Here is a 13258-nt window from a genome sequence, read left to right as displayed (position 1 = left end):
AATAGTTTTGCTAGATTAGAATCACTCATATCTTCAAAACTAGAATTATACAGGAGTAGCCTTTAAGGGCTCCCTCTTGACTCCCCCACTGCAAAAAAATAAGTAAAATAAGGGTATTGTCAGAATTAATATTGTCTTGAATCTCTTTTGGAGAACTGAAGTTTGCAGGAACATTGCTAGTTACTGAGATCTGACTGGGCAGTAAGCTTTAAAGTTGCTTCTGGGAGTGTGGGGGAGATGATAAATAACAATGTATAAAACCTGAGCTCCTGTCCTGCTGCAGTTTACTTTAGCTCTGTGCTAACCTTGATAGTGAATTATCTTAATCTGCATTTGAAAATCTGGCTGAAATTTATATCTTGGGATAATGTAATTTTTTAAACTTTAAAATATGAAATCATTAGGCTCCCTTTCAAAAACTAGGTTGATACCAAATAAAAATTAGAGACCATTTGAATTGGAATTTGAGTCTTCATATAATGCATAAAATAGCAAACTTTTTTTTTTTTTTAATGTTTTTGTTGATTTTAGAGAGAGGAAGGGAGAGGGGGAGAGAGATAGAAACATCAGTGATGAGAGAGAGTCATTGATCTGCTGCCTCCTGCATGCTCCCTGCTGGGGATGGAGCCCACAACCCGGGCATTTGCCCTGACTAGGATTGAACCGTGATCTGGTTCATGGTTTGATGCTGAACCACTGAGCCATGCCAGCCAGGCAGTAGCAAACTTTGGCCTAGAGAAAAGTCTATTTTTCTGTTGTTGTTTTTTTAAGCTTGAAAATAAACAAACATTTATAACCATTTGGGAATTAATTAGATCTTTTGGTTAGTTTTGTGTGAAGACCCCCTAAATCATTGAACTACATTGTATTCGGTCATTTTATATCTTTTGCCAAAGATAGCTATCCTTTTAAATTTTTTATTTTAAATGTGGTCTTTGTAGATGTAAGTGGGCATTCTTTGAAGGCCAACATGATTGTCTCCTTAAATTCTAGGAAAATGTTAGAGGTACCACTTGATATTGTGTGTGTATTTAAACTAGACCATACCAATGTCAGTGTTCATCCATAGCCAGCAGTTACTTTGTAAAAGAATTGATTTTACCATTCATACAAAATAAAACTGGAGCAGCTAGGTTTCTGATTTTTTTCTTAATGGAGTTGGGGGTGGGACAAGCAGGGTGAGAATGGGAGAATGAGACAATATTGTTGGAAGTATTTTATCAACTGTGTAGTGCTCTTATTTCTTTATTCCCCTCCTCCACACACAATATGCCTCCCTCTCTCCCCACCAGATGTTCATACGTTGTTTGGTAGATCATTTGAAATATTAGAAAGCTAGCTAGTTTTGATTACCATTTCAGAAAACTTGGATTTTACAGAGGACTTGCCTGGTGTGCCTGAAAGTGTGAAGAAGCCCCCAAGTAAACAAGGAGATAAATCCAAGGAAAATACCAGAAAGATTTTTAGTGGCCCCAAACGGGTAAGTAAAGCATTATCAGTGACTCATATTATTTTTATTGGAGGACTTGTCTTAATTTTTTTATCTGAAAATTACAAAGGTTATGGCAATTAAATTTTCTTGCAAAGAATAAATGCAAGTCACTTTTTAAAAACATAACCATTTTTTCAAAGTGTGTTAAAATATTTATTATATGCAAATATACAGTTTAATGACATTAAATACATTCATAATGTTGTGTAACCATTACCTTATCTATACCCAAAACATTTTAATAATCTCCAACAAAAACTCTATACCTATTAAACTTTGACTCCCCCTTTGCTCCTTCCTCCCAGTCCCTGTAAACACTGCTCTACTTTGTTTCTATGCACTTGCCTGTTGTAGGTACCTCATGTAAGTGCGTTATTTCATAAAGTATAATCTTGTCAAGGTCCGTCCATGTTGTAGCCTATATCAAAATTTCATTCCTTTTTATGGCTGAATAATATTCTATTTATCCATTCATCTATTGGTGGACACGGGTTGTTTTCACTTTTGGGTATTTGATATATATCTATTTGATTATATAAAAGTGAAAATATTTCAAAAATATAAGCATTTTGGGGACATGTGGTAAGTCATTGTTTAACTGTCCAGCTGTTTTCCACCTTGGCTGTACCATTTTACACTCCTACCAGCAATGCACAAGTGTTCTAATTTCTTCACATCCTCACCAGCACATGTTTTCTGAGTTTTTTGGATAATAGGTATTCTAATAGCTGTGAAATGGTATCTGATTGTGGTTTGATTTACATTTTTTGAACTAGTGATGTTGAGCATCTTTTTATGTACTTGCTGACCAATTCTGTATCTGTTCTGGAGAAATGTCTATTCAGGTACTTTGCTCATTTTTAAATTGAGTTGTTTGTTTTGTTGAGTTATAGGATTTCTATATATATTCTTGATATTAAACCCTTATTAGATACATAATTTGAACATAGATCTCCTCATTTGAGAGACTCACTTGATAGTGTACTTTAATACACAAAAGTTTTAATTTCAGCAAACTCCAATTTATTTTTTTCTTTTGTTACCTGTGCTTTTGGTGTCATATCCAAGAAATCATTGTCAAATTGAATGTCATGTAGCTTTTCGGCTGTTTTCTTCTATGACTTTTATAGTTTTAAATCTTACATTTAAGTCTCTGATTTATTTTGAGTTAATTTTTGTATAAGGTGTAAGTTAGTGTCCAAGTTCATTCTTATTGCATTGTGTAAGTCATTTTAATACAGCTCAGGATAGATATTGAGAATAATTTGCTTGATTTTACCTTTTTATTAAAAATTTCTTTACTTAAATAGCTTGTTATAGTGTTAGATATATTTGTTATTGAAAATTACAGTTAGAAGTTGTGTAAACCTTTTGAAGATCATTGAGCAACTAAAGAATGAGTGTGTCTTTTAAAATTTTTAAAAATTTTTATGGCTTCATTTTGTTTTTGTTGTTTTACCTCTGTAAAGAGCCAATTTGGAATCTTCTCAAAGTAATTGTGCTGTACTCCTACTCCCCCAGGTGTCCATCCCCCATGAGAAAAAAAAGTGCTTAATGCTAATTTCAATGGAGCTGGCTTGCTCTGGGGCCAGGGGCCAGGGTAGTGTGGTGTAAAAGACTATAGTCATTAATACATAGGTGAGGTTTTTGGTTTATTGAAAATTGTGTATGGAATGTATTGATTTCCAGAGCAACAGTTAAATCATTTTTTTGGTCTCAGGACCTCTTTACAGTCTCAAAAACATTATTGAGAATCCCAAAGAGCTTTTTGATTATATGTTATATCAATATTTATCAAATTAGAGAAGTGAAAACATTACAAAAATACTTACTAGTATTTCACTTTCAAATAACAATAACATGACCTGGCCGGTGTGGCTCAGTTGGTTGAGTGTTGTCCTGTGCACTGGTTCGATTCCTGGTCAGGGCACATGATCAGGTTGCAGGTTAGTCCCCGGTTGGGGTTCATGGCAGGAGGCAACCCATTGATGTTTCTCGCTCACATTGATCTTTATATCTCTCTCCCCCCTTCCTCTCTCTCTAAAATAAAGTAAAACTAATAATAACCCATTATATGTTAACATATTTTTATGAAATAAGTTTTCTTAAATTAGTGAGTAGAATAACATTGTCTTACATTTTTTTGCAACTGTCTGTAAAGTTTGGCCTAATAGGCCCTAACCGGGTAGCTCAGTTGGTTAGAGCATTGCCCTATACACCAAGGTTGCATGTTTCATTCCCACTCAGGGCACATGAAAGAATCAACCAATGAATGCGTAAATAAGTGGAACAACTCTTCCTTCTCCCTTTCTCTCTCCAAAAGCAATAAATAAGAAAGAAATAGAAAAAAGAAGTTTGGCTTAATAAAAGATAGCTGGACTCTCATTTCCCCTGAATTAAATATTTTTCATTATGTTGTTTTGGTTGAAATATATGAAGAAATCAGTCTCACACAGATATGTGGTTGTATTCCCAATGGCCTTTTCATGTAATTGTAAACCTTCTTTGATACTACACTAAACTCAACAAATGGGGAGTTTAATAAAGACTGGTTGCAAGTTGGGATCTAACACCATTCTAATGAACTTTCCATGCTGTTACATTAAAATCTATTACTCTGCCTTGCACTTTGAATGGATCTTTTACACACGCCTGCTTTGTAACATTATACATTTGTCATTTGGAAAATCCTGATGCTTGCAAATCTTTCAAATGGGCTTACACCTCATTACACAGTATCAAAATATCACATTAATATCACTGCCAAACTCATAAGAGAAGCCTTTAAGTATTGGGAAGCCATCAAGTTTATAGTGGTAGATAAAAAGTTCTCTAAAATTTTAGGTTTTACTTAAAAGTTGAAATTTTTTCACGGGTAGAAATTACTTAAGGAAAATGACTGACAGTGAGGGGCCCACTTTGTTCATTTTTGAGAAAATGGTGTGCCTAATACTGAAGTCTGTGTAAGCTAGTTTGTCATTTCAAGTAAGAAGTGGTGTTCCAGAAAAAAAGTGGCTAGTTTAGCTCACAACTCAAGCAGGAATGTTTTTTTCTTTAGCACAACTACCATACATTGTACACAGCAGAAGTGTTTTATGCGGACTTGTTTAGTCACACAGAATATTAGTGCATTTAAGGGTTGTGATATGGTAAAATTAATATTCTTTAATCCTTCATCAAGGGCTGTTTCTGATATAAAACTGGCATTTTACTTTTTAACTGTGAAGTATGTGGCAGTGAAGAACATGACTACTTAATACCCTTCGGTGTCCCTACCCTAGTGTGTGGTAAGGCACCAGCTTTGCCCACCATTGCTTTTGTACTCTCTGTACAAAGGTCAGCATTGCGAAAAAGGCAAATAACATTATCATTGTGAAAGTGGTTTTGGCTTTGTAGACACCCTGAAAGTTTTGTGGATCCCTAGGGGATACACTTTGAGAACTGCTGATTTATTGCACTCTCCTTTATTTTCCCCACTCTCAACCTTATATTATGAAAAAGTTGAAAATATATGGAGAAAATGTAAAAGAACAGTACAATGAATACCCATATCCCTCTGCCTAGATTGATTTCCCGTTAACATTTTGACATAATTGCATACATATTCTTTGTTTTCTTTCTTTCTTTTTTTTTTTTTAATATGTCTTTATTGATTTCAGAGAGAGGAAGGGAGAGGGAGAGAGAGAGATAGAAACATCAACGATGAGAGAGTCATTGATCAGCTGCAGCCCACAACCCGGGCATGTGCCCTGACCGGGAATCAGACCCTGATTGCCTGGATCCTAGGTCGACGCTCAACCGCTGAGCCACACCCGGCTGGGCTCTGTTTTATTTCTAAGTGAGTTGTAGATAAGTATACATTTTTTAAGAAAAAGGACAGTCTCATACCTAACTGGTGATATGATTATAGTACCATCTCTTTAGTCTTGAATACTCTCCTCATCTTCTAAAAATTTCCCATGGAACTGATATTTTTAGGAGCCTAGGATATTTGTCTTGGAGAATGTTCCATATACAGAATTTATGTGATTATTTCCTGATGATATGTAAGTTGTTACACCACTATATTAAAGTACTGTAGTGTGAGAGAACACTGGAAATTAAGTCTGATAAGCTTGATTAGGTTCAGGTTAAACATATTTTGGCAAGAATACTTCAAAGTGATATTGTATGTGTTGCTTCACATCAGAAGCTACATAACACATGGTTTTTCTACTTTTAACATTGCTTGACTCCCTAGTGAAGGTTGTGATCATGAGCTTTCTCCAAAATAAAGGTACATTTCTCCTTTTACAATTTAATTAGTAAGTAAGCTTTCAGGTGCCGCTCTGGCACCATGTGAGTATCCTGTCCCCTATTATTATTTTACTTCATCATTTTAGCATCCATTGTTGATTTTTGCCTGCATCATTTGTTACACTGACAGTTGCAGAATGGAGTTTTCTAATTGCTATTTCTTCCATATTTAATAACTGGAATTCTGTAAAGAGGAATTCTCTCTCTACTTCCCCCCATTCTTTTGATCACTATAGACTCAATAATTTTTACTTAATAACAATATTTACAATAGATTTGGCCAGTGTGAACCATTTCAAGCTATGTCTTGTGTCCTTTTGGTATAGCCCCATCATCTTTGAGCACTTCCTTGCTTTCTGCACAAAAGATTTACCTAGACTCATCTTATACTTTACCTGTTTCAATCATGGAATCATCCATTTAACCAAGGATCCTTGTTTGTTTGTCACAATTTGTTTTTTTAATATGTTTTTATTGATTTCAGAGAGAGGAAGGAAGGGGGGTAGAGAGATAGAAACATCGATGAGAGAGAAACATTGATTGGTTGCCTCCTACACACCTCCTACTGGGGTAGAGCCCGCATATCCCCTGACTGGGAATCAAACCATGACCTCCTGGTTCATAGGTCGACATTTAACCACTGAACCATGCCTGCTGGGAAAGTTCTTGTGTTGTGTGTTTTTTGTGTGTGGATTAGTACTTAGAAACTGGATCTGGATTCTGGGTTTATTCATTGCTTCTAGGCTCTTTCATTGGACAGAGCTTTGAAATATGTTGAAAAATATGGTAAGAGTTCCTAATGATAGTTAAATTGAAAGTTATAAAATTTTGTACTTAGCTTACTTCCTTTATCCTACAGCACTCATTACTTTTAAAATTATAATACCGCCCGGCCGGGCGTGGCTCAGCGGTTGAGCGTCGACCTAGGATCCAGGCGATCGGGGTTCGATTCCTGGTCAGGGCACATGCCCGGGTTGCGGGCTCGATTAATGCCTTTCTCATCATTGATGTTTCTATCTCTCTCTCTCCCTCTCCTGTCCTCTCTCTGAAATCAATAAAGATATATTTTAAAAAATAAATAAATAAAATAACATTATAATACCAATATTACTATGAACAGTAAGTAAAGATTTATTTCTAGTTATTTTTGTCTTTAGGTTATTTCACTAAGGATGAAGTAATAATAGTCGTGTTTGTTCAAAAGATTTGAAGTAATTTTATCTTGTGTATTTAATTCAATAAGCATTTGAGCTCATTTGTACTTATTTATGGTCAGTTTTTAAACTTTGTTTTAAACTTAATACTGGAGTCACGTTTTGCTATTAAATGGCATAGAAGGCAGCAGTGCACATGTACTTGACCCGATTATGAAGGAATCTCTCTGGCCTAAAGTAAATCAGGTCATGCAACCTAGTAAGCAGAAGACCTATTTACTGTTGATAGATAATGCCAGAGGAAATAGTGCTTATTTATAAAATCAAAAGAGCTATGGGATTGAACTCTTTTGAATGATGTAATATGGGTAAAGCCCTGCCTTAAAACAGTAGTGCTAAACAAATATTTTATTCCCCAAAGAGGCTTGCTTTAGTAATGTTTTAATTTCCTTTCAACCTCCAAGTGAAATATTTTTCAAGACCGTTTTAATTTTAAGTGGAATTATGTCATAATTTTAAAATTTAGATGGATCAGTAAGCTTCAAAAGTGAAACTTTTATCCTTAGTGTTATAGTTCTTTAAGAAAGAATTAAAAATGTTTTAGATCCCATGGAAGTTATGCATCTTTATGGAAGTATCTAGGTAAAAAATTTAGAAGCCTACTTCAGGAAGCGAGCAACAAGAAGTTAAGCAGTTAAAAATCCCTAGTGTTTGTAAGAAATAGGCCATCCACTTGCCTTCAAGACATTAAAAGACTACTTAAAAGGTGTTAAAAAGAAGAGAACATTGAGAAACAGAAACCAGGGAAAATTGTACCTTTTGATGAGTGTAAAGGAATAGAGGAAATAAATGGGATCAAAGTTTTAAGCGTTAAGTTAGATGGTGTACATTAATATGGTGAAAATGATAGATTTGTTTTACATGTAAGAAATGAGGGTTCATGTTTCCTGTGAAAAAATAAGATAAGCTCAGTCCCCCAAGGAATTTTTATGTAGGTTATCTCCCAAATCTCCAGAGAAAAAAGAAAGGTTTGGGCGGGGGGAGGGGTGTGCTAGGTAAGTGGGTATAAGAAATATTCTCAGCAGTTGTTCCAGTTCTCTATTATAATAGAAACACCATCATGTAGCTGACAGGTCAGTGGGAGTATCTGGGTCTTCAAGATACTGACTTCATTTTTGAATGGTAAACAGGTAGCCCATGATTATATGGCAGGAGTTTCCTACCTTACCTATCAGGCTTAACCTCAACACCAGATGTTTTGCATTAAATGTCTGTGGTGGAGGGTGGCCCTGTACATTGGAGGATACTTGGCAACATCCCTGGCCTCTACCCTCTAGATGCTGGTAGCAGCATCCCTCCCCTCCACCCCCAACTGCCTGTTGTTGTTTCAACCAAAAATGTCTTCAGACATTGCAAAATGTCTTTTGCGGGGAGTCAAAATGGAAGGCCCTCCCATCTCAGGGTTATGAATGACTTGATAATAAGTTGCAGACTTGATGTCCATTTTTCTTTAATACCTTAGTTTGTACTTTGTAAACACGAAAGCACTCTTCTGTATAGCTCAGTATACCTACTAAAACCAGGAAGTTAATAACATTGATACAGTAATGCAGTCTAATCCACAGATGTCAAATTTCACTGTCTCGATAATTGTCTTTATAGCAAAACAATCTCCCAAAGAGCCCAGGATCCAATTCAGAAGCACCTGTATTTAGTTGCCAGTCTCTATTCTCTTTCAGTCTGAAACAACTGTTTCTTTCCTGTTCTTTTCATGTCTTTGATCTCTTTAAAGAGTTAAGATCAATTTGTTTTTTGTTTTGTGTGTGTGGAGTATTCCTCAATTTGTGTTTGTCTAATATTTCCTCATGATTAGATTTAGGTTATGTATAATTTGGCAGAGACGCCACAGAAGAGATGCTGTGTTCTCACTGTATCCCATCAGGTGGCACAGGGTCAGTTGGTACCATTACTATTGATGTTGTGATCCCTTGGTGGTATATGTCAGGTTCCTCAGCTTTCCTCATCAGACTTTCATCCACTAGTTTTAGCATTAATTTTTGTCTGAATCAGTGTTCACTATGATGGTTGTCGAATGTTTTTTTCCCTAGTTACATCATTCCTTCTACAGTTACTAATATTTGACATTCTACTCCAAGGTAGATCTTTTCCTCCCCTCCATGTCTCTACGAATACATGTATTTATGTATTTGTTGCATTATATATAAATATCATATATTCATATATCTGTTCCTTTATGTCAGTGTGAACATGGGTTTCTGTTTTGTTTGTTTTTTTAATCCTCATCTGAGGAGATTTTTTCCTTGCTTTTCAGAGAGAGTGGAATGGAGAGAGAGAGAAATAGAAACATAAATGTGAAAGAGAGACATCGATTGGCTGCCTCCCGCACATGCCCCAACCGGGGCAGGGGATCGGAGCCAGCAACCGAGGTATGTGCCCTTTGCCAGTATGGAACCTGGGACTCTTCAGTCCACAGGCCGATTCTCTAACCACTGAGCCAAACTGGCTAGGGTGGATTTCTGTTTTATTGATCACTTTTACTTTAACTGATAGTACTACCATTATTTTGATACTAAGATTTTTTTTTTTTTAAGATTTAGCCTGTGGCTGTTTCTTCAAACTGACTTTTAATGAGTCCCATCATTTTGTGTTTTCTTACTAAAACACACTAAGATGTTCAAGGCTCGTCATATACATTTCCCAGTCCTGTATTCAACCATTTCTACAAAGACCCCTGTTTTCTTTCACTGGAGAATGGTATTTAGAAATGAAGATCTCATCACTAAGTGTGGTCTTTTTTGGGGAGCATCATTGCTTCTAGGCCTTTTTTTGAGTCAGTAGAGGTAGGAAAATTATTATATGCATATATTCTCTCACACGCACACGCACACTTATTTTGTTTCTATATATATATATATATATATATATATATATATATATATATGTTTTTTTAAATATATCTTTATTGATTTCAGAGAGAGGACAGGAGAGGGAGAGAGAGAGATAGAAACATCAATGATGAGAGAGTCATTGATTGAGGCCGCAACCTGGGCATGTGCCCTGACCAGGAATTGAAGCCCGATCGCCTGGATCCTAGGTCGGTGCTCAACCGCTGAGCCACGCCCGGCCGGGCTCTATATATATATTTAGAACCATGAGTTTAAAATGGATACCTCCAATTTGAGTTCAGCTGCACATATTTTATTCTAACCTTCCCACTTTCCACATTTTACTTCACTTTGCCAACAGTGAGAAATCGGGTTCCCGGTATGCTCAACATGTTTACGTATTTTCAGTCCTCATGTATATAACCAGTTTTCTAACCACACAGGCAATCTCCTCAGCTTTAGTGCCACTCGCCAAGAGTTTCTGTTCCCTCTCCCCACCTCCCCATGTTAGAAAATATAAACTTTTTAAGCCTGCCCACTCTGAGAATTTTCTCCAACACCTCACCAGCGAGGGTTGTTCATAACACTATTGAGGGCTGGCTGGGGGGGGGCACACATGAGGCAAAAAGACAATGAGGCAGGTGAAGAAAACTTACGGTAAGAACATAGGTGAAATGATTACTCAGAAAAGTCACTTGCTGAGGAGGAAAGTAAAGATAGGGTTTGAGAGATTAGGTTGGGACATACCTGGATTTAAGAACATGTTTCTACGTACCGTTGTTTTTAATAGAACTGAAATGGCTAAGTCATATGGTAGATTTCACTTTAAAAAAAAAATTATATATTGATTTCAGAGAGAGGAAAGGAGAGGGAGAGAAACATCAGTGATGAGAGAAAGTCATTGATTGGCTGCCTCCTGCATGCCTCCTGCTGGGGATCGAGCCCGAAACCCGAGTATGTGCCCTGACTGGGAATCAAACCTCAATCTCCAGGGTCCTAGGTTGACACTCAACCGCTAAGCCACATCAGCTGGGCTCTACATACAGTTTTATTGATAATTTGGCAGCTTTAATGCTTTAAAAAGTACCATCCTGTGTCTGATCACTGGCTACTGTTTCCCTGCATTCTATTATTTGCATTTGTCTATACATGCTGATATACTTAGATCATTTATTCTGCCTGCCTTGCTTTTTGTTTAATTTCTAGTTTTTAATTCAGCTGCTGCCCATCTGCCCTCTTCATAAGACATCATCTGTATAGTCATCCTAACTAACCTTTGGTGTTTGAAGGAGGGTTATATTTCACATGGGTCTTCTGCCATCTTATATTGCCAGTTAAGACTGCTGCTGGGTCATTAATGAAACTAACTATAATATCAAACTTAGTTTCAATTCTCACGTATTTATATCTTCACTTTCATCATTTCCCTGTGATTTCATGCTGGGCCTATCTGGCACTATCTTTTGTCTGACTCTTAAAGGAACATTCTGGACTTTGTTTTTTTCTTCCCTCTCATTCAATTTGACACTGGATGGTGTGCTTCTGGGCAATTAAAAATTGATTTTAATATAAGTCATAATTACCAATTTAGTTGTATTAAAAAGTTAAAATTGCCTAAAGCTGTAGTTTTAAAGTTAAGTGTAGCTTTATAGTTTATAAACTTTTTTTTTTAAATAAAATGAGTTTATATAGATTGTCAACTTAAAAGCAGAATCTTACAGTTGAAGAGATTTTAAAGGACAAGTAGTCTTAGTCCCACCCAAGAACAGATGTTCCTTCACAGTATCCTTTGCTAGCAGTTAGAATTCACTCTCATGAAGCATCTAATTTTTCTGTCAAATTGCTCTACTTATGGCTACCTTTGTATCTGGGGATTTACTGACCATCCTGGGATCTAGCCATCAAGATGGCAGTGTGAGATTCACTGTATTCTCACTGGCTAGATAGAAACCTGAGGCATGGATGTGAAGTATGAGGAAAAGAGACCGTAGCCATTGGTTTGCTGATGAGGAATACTGGCCAGAGTGTAAAAGTAAAAAGCCACACGGCTCCCCATTTATACCTCCTGGTTGGGTGATCCAAAGAGCTGTTGAAGCTGAGCATGTTCTGGCAGAGCCTGGGTATGGAAGAGGGTTCATTTTAGTTGGCTTTTCTTTGTCATTGTTTTTATTTAACATACACTACATGCCTTTCACTGTGCCAGGTGCTGGGGATACAAAAAGGAATAAGATAATTGTCTTAAAGAGGCTGTCTGCTGAGGTGGAGTGTTTTACTGTATGGAAACATTGCAGTAGTCTTAGTATTTCCTCAGTGTGTGTGTTCCAAAGCAGAAACATGTACCTCCCTTTTATATAGATAGTATTTAACTTACCTATTAAGCCAGGTACTTAAATCATTGCTCTGTATTCCATAAAGACTTAAGAAAGTGTATATTATTCTTTCTGTGTAGTCTAAATTTTGTGTGGGGTTTTTCTGTAATATTTTATTCTGGAAGGATATTAATGATGAATAAAAGTACTATTAATGTTTTTATTTCCTTTAGTTCAAGAGCCTTTAAAGTTTGAAAGTTCGAAATATTTCACTATAACTTATTTTCCAGAAAATGAAGTTTGAAATGAGAAAATACAGCCATATGTTAATCAAGAGCCCGAGAACTTTACATATATTTGACACTTAGCCAAAGAGTTTGTATGTACTTATATGTGTATTAAAGTGTTTATAGGTTGGAATTTGTTTTTCCAGTTAGTAATATATTTTGTTTATGGTTCATTTGGATTCGAACATTCAGAAAACTCTTTGCTCAATTTTTACTGATACTCTGATGACTTCATGCTAATGATGGCCACAAATTAACATAAGATGAATAATACTGGGAGTATTTTGAGGATGGTGACTATGTTTTTTTCACCTTTAAATTCTCAGTGTCTGAGGTATACAAGGAGTTTATTAATGTTTATTTCTGGGATTTTTGGAAATATATTTCAATTAAGAGTTGTCATTTAGTACTAAATTTATTTATTTTATATGTGATTTTATATATTTATATATTTGAAAATTGGTAAGTCTATCAAATTTCAAAAGATTTCAGCCATTAGTCTTCAAATATTTTTTTGTCTCTTTTCCTTTGGAAATTCCAGTTTATATTTGTCCTGCTTCTCAGTCATCCTAAAATTAACAGGTAAAACCTGTAGTCTGACCAAATCAGTCTACTTATTGCAATAAAGCATCCTATACACCAGAGGAACCATGGGGAATCTTACCAAAGAAAAATTTTTGTGGGTTTTGGGGGAACTGAGGATTTTAGGTGAAATTTAAGTGAAACTGTTTGAGAGGCTCAGAGCAAAGCACTATCTGTGAAGGGGTCAGTATCAGGTCAGGGCTACAAAGTGGGCCCAGGGGTCCTCTTTACT

The 13258-nt window shown here is 36.1% G+C and overlaps 1 protein-coding gene across 3 annotated transcripts in view; it reads left to right on the top strand.

Moving 5' to 3' along the window:
* Positions 1-13258, top strand: part of WAPL (WAPL cohesin release factor) — an 89633-nt gene that overhangs the window by 30671 nt on the left and 45704 nt on the right. For 2 of the 3 annotated variants that reach the window (XM_081158748.1, XM_081158747.1), the window contains exon 4: positions 1362-1480. In XM_081158748.1, the coding sequence (XP_081014874.1) occupies positions 1362-1480 (119 nt within the window). The remainder of the gene's footprint in view (positions 1-1361; positions 1481-13258) is intronic. The other variant, XM_081158749.1, reaches the window with a different exon arrangement.

Source organism: Miniopterus schreibersii, assembly GCF_964146895.1.
Source record: "Miniopterus schreibersii genome assembly, chromosome: 14".
Taxonomy (NCBI): Eukaryota; Metazoa; Chordata; class Mammalia; order Chiroptera; family Miniopteridae; genus Miniopterus; species Miniopterus schreibersii.
The sequence above is the reverse complement of the archived record's forward strand: the minus strand, read 5'-3'. Positions and strand labels throughout refer to the sequence as shown.